The sequence below is a fragment of the Nerophis ophidion genome, linkage group LG01 (assembly GCF_033978795.1).
Source record: "Nerophis ophidion isolate RoL-2023_Sa linkage group LG01, RoL_Noph_v1.0, whole genome shotgun sequence".
Taxonomy (NCBI): Eukaryota; Metazoa; Chordata; class Actinopteri; order Syngnathiformes; family Syngnathidae; genus Nerophis; species Nerophis ophidion.
In genome coordinates this window covers 25,682,006-25,694,968 of record NC_084611.1, presented here as the reverse complement: position 1 = coordinate 25,694,968, position 12,963 = coordinate 25,682,006, and the positions used below count along the sequence as shown (strand labels likewise).

General features: G+C 35.7%; 1 protein-coding gene across 1 annotated transcript; it reads right to left on the bottom strand.

Moving 5' to 3' along the window:
* Positions 1–1,850: 1,850 nt before the first annotated feature.
* LOC133552377 (cysteine dioxygenase type 1-like) lies at positions 1,851–12,751 on the bottom strand. Its single transcript, XM_061899590.1, has 5 exons — positions 12,485–12,751; positions 9,690–9,767; positions 6,464–6,618; positions 6,157–6,326; positions 1,851–2,427 (listed from the first exon to the last, which is right to left on the bottom strand). Exons 1-5 carry the CDS (start codon positions 12,652–12,654, stop codon positions 2,398–2,400), a joined length of 603 nt encoding a protein of 200 aa, XP_061755574.1. The 5' UTR covers positions 12,655–12,751; the 3' UTR covers positions 1,851–2,397.
* Positions 12,752–12,963: the final 212 nt, after the last annotated feature.

The window sequence follows — 12,963 nt, the reverse complement described above, 5'->3', positions numbered from 1 at the left end:
CCTGACATTGTTTATAATGGGATCCTCCAGCAGCAAGAGCTATTTGGACCGAGAAAACGACAATGTCCCCATTAATTTGAGCGAAGATGAAAGATTTGTGGATGATGATATTGATAGCGAAGGACTAGAAAAAAAAAAAAGGCGATTGCATTGGGATGGATTCAGATGTTTTTAGACACATCTACTAGGATAATTCTGGGAAATCCCTTATCTTTCTATTGTGTTGCTAGTGTTGTAGTGAATTTAATAGTACCTGATAGTCGGAGGGGTGTGTCCACGGGTGTCTTGACGCCAGTCTCTGTGGGAAGTCGACGGCAGCTGCATGGACGGCGTAAGCTCAGCTGATATCCGGTAAGAAGCGACTTTTTACCACAATTTTCTCACCGAAACGTGCCGATTGACAAGTGGTCGGGAACCATGTTCGCTTGACCGCTCTGATCCATAGTAAAGCTTCACCTCCGGGAATTTTAAACACGGAAACACCGTGTGTTTGTGTGGCTAAAGGCTAAAGCTTGCCAACGCCATCTGTCTACTTTGACTTCTCCATTATTAATTGAACAATTTGCAAAAGATTCAGCAACACAGATGTCCAGAATACTGTTTAATTGCGCGATGAAAAGAGACGACTTTTAGCCGCAAATGGTGCTGCGCTAATTTGTTCTCTACAGTCCGTGACGTCACGCGTACGCAACGTTTCCAACAAGAAACTCTGCGGGAAATTTAAAATTGTAATTTAGTAAACTAAACCTGCCGTATTGGCATGTGTTGCAATGTTAATATTTCATCATTGATATATAAACTATCAGACTGCGTGGTCAGTAGTAGTGGGTTTCAGTAGGCCTTTAAAAACAAGAAAAAAAATAAATGGGGTGTATTTTATTTGAACTAAGCAACATTATCTGCCAATAGAACAAGAAAATTTGGCTTGTCAAGACTTTCCAAAACAAGTAAAATTAGCTAACGTCAATGAACCCAAAAACACCTTAAAATAAGTATATTCTCACTAATAACAAGTGCACTTTTCTTGGGAGAAAAAAAAGACCTTTTTGCTCAATATGTTGAAAACATTCTTAAATTAGGTAAACGCAAGTGCTATTATCTTGACATAATGATATGCGCTTGGCCTCATAATTTTTTTTTTTTTATGCTTGAAGTAAGAAATTACTTTAAAAAATAAATTTTATACTTGTGAGTGTTGATGACACAGCTTTGCAACAGTTGGTATTCTAGTTTCAAGCATGTTTTACTCAATATTTGTCATAAAATCTCAGCTACAAGCTGTAATATCTTACTGAGGTCATTTAGGATCAAAACCCTTAAAACAAGTAAAACACTCTAACATAAAGTCTGCTTAGTAAGAAGAATGATCTTATCAGACAAAAAATAAGCAAATATCACCCTTATTTGAGATATTCAATCTCACTTAGATTTCAGTTTTTGTAGTGCACATCTAATTTTTTTAATTCAATTTTTTTTACAAGGCCCTGCCTTCTGATATACATCTCCTATTGAAATGTCCCAGATCCTTGTGTGGAGCTCAGCGAACTACAAGGATCTGGCGAGAGTCAAGTTAAGTGGAACAAACCCTTTGGACTTGAATGAAAAAGAGAACAGAGTCCGTCGCAATGGAGGTGTTGTTACATCAAGTGGAAACGTCGGGCAAGGAGTGTCGACATGAACGGATTCCACTGTAATAAGCGATTGGCTCTGGGATAGAGCCTTGAGGGACACCATCATGAATTACAACACATGATATTGTGAGTTTTCTACTGTCCGCACACCAATTTCAAGACCAAGGTCATGGTTTACACCATCGCATTCAAACATAATAAAGACCACACAGCGTTACGTTCTGTGAACAAATAATCATGTTTATTGTTCATTGTCATCACATTTCTTCTTAAAGGAAATAAAGCGGTCACTTTCAGTGCTACTTTCTTCAATAAGACTCATTCAGTATGTGAATTTAGCTACATATAGAACAGATAAAGACAATTCTGAGTGACATAGATTTACACCTAGTAAAAAAGTCATCAACTGCGAGGGAAATTTGGATAGCAATCTATCCGTTTATGGAACATATCATTAAAGAAGGAACAGACTCCGGAAAAAGGCAATGTTTTCTCAGCGAAATTGTACAGCTCTGGCATGGTTCTGCCCGGGCAAGAACGAATGCAGAGTCATGCTGTGCAGCTCCTTATTGCCTAGCAGCTATAATAAAGCCATCCTAATCAGCAGGATGTCCTTTTGAACTTATAAGGAGCCTCTGATTTTTCAACAATTTTGCGTCGTCACCAGCAGTTTCTTAAAAAACAACTAATAAAAATCTTTAAAAACAGGAGAAAAAAAAAATAAAGCCTTTTATAAGCAAAACTACGGAATCTCTGCTGGACAGCATTAGTTGTTCTCCTTCGTTGCTGTTGTGGTCTAGGATAAAAGGAAACAACAGTTAGGTGATGAAAACAACTATTATAAATGATAATTGCATAATAAATCATCTTGTAAAATTACACTTTGAGAAAGCAAGGTGTGTTCATTATGTAATGCCTTGTTTTGCCGCTATCTTATCTTGTTTGGTGTTGCAATCCAAGCACTAACTCCACAATGTTGTGGTCGTATATTCTTTAACAGCTTGTGGATTTCAGGCAGAGCTGTTGTCTCTCTGTCTCATGGTGGACGGCCATTGAACATTTTTTAAATTTTATTTTAAAGGGGAACATTATCACAATTTCAAAAGGGTTAAAAACAATAAAAATCAGTTCACAGTGGCTTGTTTTATTTTTCGAAGTTTTTTTCAAAATTTTATACCTCCCGGAATATCCCTAAAAAAAGCTTTAAAGTTTTTGATTTTCGCTATTTGCGATGCGACTGTCCATTTCCCGGTGACGTCATACAGGGCTGCCAATACAAACAACATGGCGGTTACCACAGCAAGATATAGCGACATTAGCTCGGATTCAGACTCGGATTTCAGCGGTTTAAGCGATTCAACAGATTACGCATGTATTGGGACGGCGTGGCGCAGTGGCAGAGTGGCCGTGCGCAACCCGTGGGGCCCTGGTTCAAATCCCACCTAGTACCAACCTCGTCACGTCCGTTGTGTTCACTTCACCCTTGCTCCTGATGGGTGCTGGTTGGCGCCTTGCATGGCAGCTCCCTCCATCAGTGTGTGAATGTGTGTGTGAATGGGTAAATGTGGAAGTAGTGTCAAAGCGCTTTGAGTACCTTGAAGGTAGAAAAGCGCTATACAAGTACAACCCATTTATTTATTTATTTATTGAAACAGATGGTCGGAGTATGGAGGCAGATAGCAAAAACGAAATTGGAGAAGAAATTGAAGCTATTGATCAATTAGCTATTGACACTATTCGGCCATAGCATGGGTGTACCTAATGAAGTGGCCCATAGCATGGCTGCCTTATTAGCATCGCCGGTAAAATGTGCAGACCAAACGATCAGGACTTTCGCATCTTGTGACACTGGAGCAACTTAAATCCGTTGATTGGTAAGTGTTTGTTTCGCATTAAATGTGGGTATGTAGTTTCAAATGTACATACAGCTAGCGTAAATAGCATGTTAGCATCGATTAGCTGGCAGTCATGCCGTGACCAAATATGTCTGATTAGCACATAAGTCAACAACATCAACAAAACTCACCTTTGTGATTTTGTTGACTTAATCGTTGCAGATGCATCTGCGGGTTATCCATACATCTCTGTGCCATGTCTGTCTTAGCATCGCCGGTAAAATGTGCAGACACTCTGGCAAATTCAATGGGCAACTTGAATCCCTCCCTGTTAGTGTTGTTACACCCTCCGACAACACACCGACGAGGCATGATGTCTCCAAGGTTCCAAAAAATAGTCGAAAAAACGTAAAATAACAGAGCTGAGACCCGGTGTTTGTAATGTGAAAATGAAAATGGCGGGTGTATTACCTCGGTGACGTCACGTTCTGACATCATTGCTAAAAGACCGATAAACAGAAAGGCGTTTAATTTGCCAAAATTCACCCATTTAGAGTTTGGAAATCGGTTAAAAAAAATACATGGTCTTTTTTCTGCAACATCAAGGTATATATTGACGCTTGCATAGGTTTTGTGATAATGTTTCCCTTTAAATATATCTCTTGCGAGCACATACTTTTTAGCCTTCAAGCAACACTCCTGTGGGAATGCCATTTAAAATATAAATGGGTTTAATGAATAAGGTGCAGCTTTGAATGCTGTTAAAGCTGTGTTCTATAAAAAGACACCTTGTAAAAATGCCGGTTTCCTGCAACTTGAGGAAACAATTTAGAGAGAGCAGTACAGTAGGTTGACCGGTAAAATACTTAAATAAGTGCAAGTTTGTGTGGCTTTAATTTATTTAAAAAGAAAGATAAATAAAGAGTCAAACCAAGAAAAATATAGCAAAAATTGCTAAATATTTTATTATGGAATACAAAATAAGTATTTTACTTGAATATAATAATTCAATGTGCTTATTTGTTTCCATTCTATTTCTTGCCAGCATTTGTCTTTGCTTATAAGTTGGAAATCCACTGTTCATAACATATCCAGGCAATATAATTATAAAAAAAAAATTTTCATCAATGTTTGATTATTGCAATTTAGGTCATGATATATTGAGTCCTGTAGACCAGTGGTCCCCAACCTTTTTGTAGCTGCGAACCGGTCAACGCTTGATAATTTGTCCCGCGGCCCGGCGGGGGGTGGGGGGTGATTTTATTTTCATTAATTTTTTTGTCATGAAAAAGGGAGGTTTTTGTCATGAAAAAGGGAGTTTTTTTGGGTTGGTGCACTAATTGTAAATGTATCTTGTGTTTTTATGTTGATTTAATAAATAAAAAAATACAAAAAAAAAAAAAAAATACAAATCAATAAAAAATTATTCTGCGGCCCAGTGGTTGGGGACTACTCCTGTAGACTACATTGAGATAATGACATATTAAATTTACAATATATCAATGCAATATAAATATTAACACATACAATTTATTTGTTGTATTGTTGGCATTTTACTGAGAGGCTGGAAAACTTGGGAGGACTATAGTCAGTCAGGCAGGCTTTATTGTTGGGCTTAAAGATGTATTAAAAAAAATAAAAAAATAAATACACATACATAAATATACACACACATATATAAACATACTGTGTGTATATATATATTATACATATACACACATACATACTTGTGTGTGTGTGTGTGTATATATATATATATATATATATATATGTCTGTGTTGTATCCATTGTGGATTGAACTTTCACAGTATCATGATAGGCGCCAGCGCCCCCGCGACCCTGAAAAGGGAATAAGCGGTAGAAACTGGATGGATGTTGGATCCGCTCGACATCCATTGCTTTCCTCCTCTCTAAGGTTCTCATAGTCATCATTGTCACCGACGTCCCACTGGGTCATTATTGTCACCAATGTCCCACTGGGTGTGAGTTTTCCTACCGAGGATGTCGTGGTGGTTTGTGCAGCCCTTTGAGACACTAGTGATTTAGGGCTATATAAGTAAACATTGATTGATTGATTGATTGATATATATATAGATATATAGATAGATAGATAGATAGATAGATAGATATATATAGATAGATAGATAGATAGATAGATAGATAGATAGATAGATAGATAGATAGATAGATAGATAGATAGATAGATAGATAGATAGATAGATAGATAGATAGATAGATAGATAGATAGATAGATAGATATACTGTATATATATATATATATATATATATATATATATATATATATATACTGTATATATATATATATATATATATATATATATATATATATATATACATACACATAAATATATACATATATATATTTTTTTTCTACAGTACAGGGAGTCTTGCAGAGCATGCTTCTGACTTTTTAAAATAATAAAAAACAATAATTATAATGATCTATCCGTGCACCGTCATTCTTTTTATGCATGAAGGCAGGGTCTAATTTTTCCCAGTTCTCTTTTTACTTGACTAATATGATCGATCATTGTTTTTGTTGATATTTTTTTTTTGCTCTTAGGCTGTGAATGTAAGTAACCAAATATGTGCTGCTAGTACTTATTATACCCATCACGAGAATATCATGAGTGTATTGTACAAGTGCACAATGATATAGAGTGACTTACAAATGGAGTCCTCTCTCCAAATTTGCTCCAGAAGGTCATTTGAGCTGTGGTCTTGTGGCTGGTGCGCTGGTCAAAGACCTGACACGTCTGGAAGGGGGGGCTGTAAAGGTGCAAACTGACCGAGCCCTCGGTGTGGCTGACATTCTCCACACGATGCAGGCCAATGGAGTCTAAAACACAAACAATGGTGACAGTTGACAAAACTTCAAAAAGTTGCGGACATCCATTTTCCCGAGTGAAGGTTGGTTTTCTATCAACTCCCCGTGGTAAAAAAGCAGACGCTCCACCAAAACCGCTTTCTTCTTACCATTTATATAGGCCACCGTGTTCTCCTTCAGGATCTTGTGTGACCTCTCGGTCATCTGGCCTCCCTCCTCTTTGGGCCAGTCGAAGAGAGTCTCCTTGAGCTCGCCCTGCAGCATCTTCATGAAGCAGTGGGAGTCTGAGTGGTCGTGGATACTACTGCAAAGTGGTCACAGCACACAGGGCGTGCACAGTGTGTCAGTAGCCTTTAATTACACACCAATCTGTATCATACTGTATAATCATTATATCTTGAAAAAGTGGTGTATTCGACTGAGTGAAGGAGTCGCAAATATTTGCAGAGAGCACTACACGCCGTCTAATAATCTCCACCGAGCAGATTGTCTGCACACAAAAACGGCTTACATTTTGTACATAATGTATAGTAGTAAGGAAAATGAAGTAAAGGCAATGCAAGAGTTGGCTGTAGATGAACGTAAACTGAGACCAATTAGTGAGGGCCATTCAAGTTTTGGTAGTACCGTATTTCCTTGAATTGCCGCCGGGGCGCTAATTAATTTAAAACCTCTTCTCACTCCTGCGCTTACCAAAGGCATGCGGTAAAAGTAAGCATGGGCTAATTATTTTAAAACCTCTTCTCACTCCGGCACTTACCAAAGGTATGCAGTAAAAATTTGACTGTAATGTAAGCTTGGACATTAAATCCTACTGAATAGCTCTTAATCTTCTTCCCTTTACGCGATTTCAAATCACCCGTATTGAAATCACCCTATTCCATTTTGAAAATGATGACAGGGGAAGTGTCACAAGTTTGACCAGGTGGTAATACTAAGCATGCGCTAATCATTTTGGGAAGCAAGTTTGACCCGGCAGTAATTCAGGGCAGGCGCATGCTATATGTCTTGCGGCAATTCAAGGAAATACGGTATTTACAGGTGAAACTCAAAACATCAAGCAAAAGTTCATTTATGTCAGCAATTCAACTACAGATGTAAAACTACGGTAATATGTGATATAAACTCATCACGTGCAACGTGAAATACCTATAGAAAGTCTTCATTTGTTCTAATCTCTAATCTTGATTATGGCTTTCAGTTTTTGAAAACCTCAAATTTTCTATTATATATATATATATATATATACACACACACACACACACTAGGGCTGTGAATATTTGGGTGTCCCATGATTCGATTCAATATCGATTCTTGTGGTCGCGATTCGATTATATATCGATTTTTTCGATTCAACACGATTCTCGATTCAAAAACGATATTTTCACGATTCAAAAGAATTCTGTATTCATTCAATACATAGGATTTCAGCAAGATCTACACCAGTCTGCTGACATGCTAGCAGAGTTGTAGATTTTTTTTGTAAAAAGCTTTCGTAATAATTGTAAAGGACAATGTTTAATCAACTGATTGCAATAATGCAAATTTGTTTTAACTATTAAACGAACCAAAAATATGACTTATTTTATCTTTGTGAAATAATTGGACACAGTGTGTTGTCAAGCTTAAGAGATGCGATGCAAGTGTAAGCCACTGTGACACTATTGTTCTTTTTTTTTAATTTCTTATAAATGTCTAATGATAATGTCAATGAGGGATTTTTAATCACTGCTATGCTGAAATCATATCTAATATTGATACTGTTGATAATATTCATTTTCTTTTCACTACTTTTGGTTTGTTCTGTGTAGTGTTTGTGTCTCCTCTCAATTGCTCTGTTTATTGCAGTTCTGAGTGTTGCTGGGTCAGGTTTGGTTTTGGAATTGGATTGCATTGTTATGGTATTGCTGTGTATTGTTTTGTTGGATTGCTAAAAAATGTTTATTTATTTATTTTTTTAAATGAGAATAGATTCTGAATCGCACAACGTGAGAATCGCGATTTGTATTCAAATCGATTTTTTCCCCACACTCCTAATATATATACACAAACATACATATGTATATATATATATATAGACGCACAAATATACATATATATACACACACGTGTATATATATATATATATATATATATATATATATATATATATATATATATATATATATATATATATATATATATATATATATATATATATATATATATATATATATATATATATATATATATATATATATATATACATATATACATATATATATATATATATATATATATATATATACACACACACACACTTTATTTCCATGACCTTTACATTGTAGATTGTCACTGAAGGGATCAAAACCATAACACCTGTGAAATGAAAACCATTTTAGGCAACTACCTCTTGAAGCTCATCGAGAGAATGCCAAGTGTGTGCAAAAAAGTAATCAGTGCGAAGAATGGCTATTTCGAAGAAACTAGAATATAAAACATTTTTTTCAGTTATTTTACCTGGGGTTTTTTTAAGTACATAACTCCACATGTGTTCATTCATAGTTTTGATGCCTTCAGTGACAATCTAGTCGTGAAAATAAAGAAAAAGCATTGAATGAAAAGGCGTGTCCAAACCTTTGGCCTGTAGTGTGTGTAATGTAATATACATATATATATACATATACATATATACATATATACATACATACATATATACATACATATACACACACACATACATACATACATATACACACACATACATACATACATACATATATATATATATATATACATATATATATATATATATATATATATATATATATATATATATATATATATATATATATATATATATATATATATATATATATATATATATATATATATATATATATATATATATATATATATATATATACATTAAAAATTGAGAGCTGCAGCGAAAAGCTTGTCATGTCGCCGAACCCCAAACAAGTTTAGACTGAATAAACAGCACCTCTGCTGGTCGTTGCAAGTAGTGCACTCCATTCTGCCTTATTTGTTCATAAGCCTTTAATTATTAAATTAACTAATTATTGTGATGCCTCTGTTAATCATAAATAAATAAAAATATCACTATATTTATTTGATTTATAGATATACTAGTTATTATGCCCAAATGAATAAGTAATACAACTAATATAAAGTTGATAATTCAACAATTTTCCTATAAAATGCTGTCACATTACCAAGTGAAAACACCAAAAGCAGGAGTATTTTTTCAGTGGAGCAATATTAAAAGAAAATACTTTTCTTTCATCACCGTTAAATAATTATCCCGGTGACCTGTGGTTAGCCAGCGTATTGTTTTTGTCCCCGATAAAAGGTGCTTGTTAAACGTTGTCTTACCTGCCATGGCCTTCCCCCCAACATAAGAGGATCAGGTTGAACTTTCCGTTGCCTTCGTCAACCAAGTTCCTTGTGTATCTGCAAAACAACCACACATTTAAGCGTACTGTCACTTTTGATTTGGAGCTTAAATCGGAAGCTATTATTGATTCGTGAGACAGCTAGAGATGATCACAGAACGACATTGCGGTGACACCCAGATCTAAGCTGGTTCATAGACTTGGGGAGGTGGGGGGGGGGGGGGGGGGGAACAAATACAGCTAATGTGACCCCTCCTTGCATTTTGTCAATCTCCAAATATTTTGGAAGCAGCTGCTGCAACTCCCGGGTGATCATGACGCCACCAGTGAACCAACCTCTGCACATGAGCGGGTGTGTGTTCTTTCCTAAATGTTGATTGGTTCACTAGACCTCCTGACCCCCCACCCCGCCCCGCTTCTCCCTGCCTCCATTGACAATCAAAACACTCACATTTGCTGTAGAACACGTGTCCACCAGAATATAGGTCACGTCAGTTTATAACGTTAAACAACAAAGTCGCCTGGTTATAGGCTTAAAACGCAAACATCTCACTCAAATGGAAGCTGATGGTATATAAACAACTTTTAAAAAAAAGTAATTTTAGGTTGATAATTGTTTTTGGATATTTTGTGAATAGGATACACTGAAAAAAGGCAACATTATGCAACAGTTGTACGCCAATTTGTGTCACACAGTTTGTATTTCAGTGTAAAATCTATACAGGTGTGTGTAGTAATATAACATTTTCAAATACATCTATCAAAAAATAAATAGGAAATGTATCATCGAAAATAAAATAAACAATGTAAAACTATGGACACTTTTTTTTTTAAATTCCTTTTCAAAAAGCTTTTTTCAGAACCACCATCAGCTTCTATATCAATTCGTTCGTGTAAGATTATTTTAATTAATACTGTAAAAATAATTTTAAGTGACTCTTTTTATTTTGGAGAATTCATAACTTTTGCTACCTTAATTTTGTCTTTATTTAAATCAATCATTATCAATCAGTCAATTTGTGTCACACAGTTGTAAAATCTATACAGGTGTGTGTAGTAATATAACATTTTTAAATACATCAATACAAAAATAAATAGTAAATGTATCATTTAAAAAAAAATAAACAATGTAAAACTATGGACTTTTTTTTTTTTATTCCATTTTAAAAAGCTTTTTTCAGAACTGCCATCAGCTTCTACGTCAACTCGTTCGTGTAAGATTATTTCATAAAAATACTTTAAAAATAATTTTAAATCACTCTTTTTATTTTGGAGACTTCACAACTTTTGATAACTTCATTTAGTCTTAATTAAATTGAATCAAATTTGTGTCACACAGTTGTAAAATCCATGTAGGTGTGTGCAGTAATAACATTTTTAAATACATCAATACAAAAATAAATAGTAAATTCCATCCATCCATCCATTTTCTACAGCTTCTCCCTTTTTGGGGTCACGGGAGCCTATCTCAACTGCATTTGAGTATATGTATCATTTTTAAAAAACAATGTAAAACTATGACACTTTTTTTTTTTCCATTTTAAAAAGCTTTTTTCAGACCCGCCATCGGCTTCTACGTCAACTCGTTTGTGTAAGATTATTTTAATAAATACTCTAAAAATAATTTTAAGTCCATCCATCCATTTTCTACCGCTTATTCCCTTTCGGGGTCGCGGGGGGCGCTGGCGCCTATCTCAGCTACAATCGGGCGGAAGGCGGGGTACACCCTGGACAAGTCGCCCCTCATCGCAGGGCCAACACAGATAGTCTATGTCAACTTGTTCAAGTAAAATTATTTTGACAATTACTTACACATTTTTTTAAGGCACTTTTTATTTTGGAGAATTCACAACTTTTAATAACTTTATTTAGTCTTAATTAAATTCAATCAAATTTATGTCACACAGTTGTAAAATCCATACAGGTGTGAATAGTAATATAACATTTTTAAATACATCAATACAAAAATAAATAGTAAATTCCATCCATTTTCTACAGCTTGTCCCTTTTTGGGGTCACGGGAGCCTATCTCAACTGCATTTAGGCGGAAGGCGGAGTACACCCCTGGACAAGTCGCCACCTCATCGCAGAAATAGTAAATGTATCATTTAAAAAAAATAAACAATGTAAAACTATGGACACTTTTTTTTTTTTATTCCATTTTAAAAAGCTTTTTTCAGAACAACCATCAGCTTCCACATCAACTCATACGTGTACGATTATACTTTTGAAATGATTTTAAGTCACTGTTTTTGGTTCATTTTGGAGAACTCACAACTTTTGATAACTTCATTTAGTCTTAATTAAAATCAATCAAATCAAACTGTCTCAAAGGGCTGCACAAGCCCCAATGATCCCACAAGTCATTGTATTTTTGTGAAAACAATTGACATGAATAATTAAAAAATATTAAGTCTACATTTGTTGGAAGGCTGTTTCCATGCAAACCATCAACTTTCCCCAGCATCTTATTGTAATAAGTCTTATTAGCAAAAAAAAGGCGTTTAAAACAGCACAATCGCTTTAACTTCTTGAAAATGCAAACGTGCACTTTAATGCGTTCTTTCTTTCTGTCTTTTTTTTTCAATAATAAATGTTTTGACGAATGTATTTATTTATGCTGCATGTTTCCAAAGCTACGTGCGGAAAAAATCACAACAATCAGACACCATGACGTCAAAGCCAGTGTGCAAAACGCATCACTATTTAAAAAGAAAAAAAGAAAAAAGTGCGTTATCTTATCCTAACATACGAATCGTTTTTTTTTTTTTTTACCTTAGTTTGTCAAACTTGGAATACATCTTCCAGTCGTCCACGTTGCTGTCGTACGCCTCCATGACGTCCTGCACCTCCTCCACGTTGATGCGGTCACTCGCGAATATTTTATGCAGGATTTGAATGAGTTCGTCCAGGGTCTTGGCCTTCGTCACGCCGTGTGTTTCCATCTTTTGTTGTTGTTGTTGTTGTTGTTGTTGCTTTTATTTACCTTTTGGCAGCAGCCGGTGAATCTTAACGAGACGCTTTTTGAAAAAGATGACGTGCGCCTCGATGGCGAGGCTCTTTTATAGCAGCCGGCCGTACCATTGTGAGGGAGGGGGAGGGGGGAGGGCGCACTTCGCTGGCATTCCACCGAGGCGAGGAGGGGCTCGAGAACCGGAAACGGTCGCTTTCACTTTCAAAATAACTCAACCCCACGGATGGCGTTGACGTCACTGCCTTTGGATATGGACGTTTTAGTCGAACCTTAAATGAAT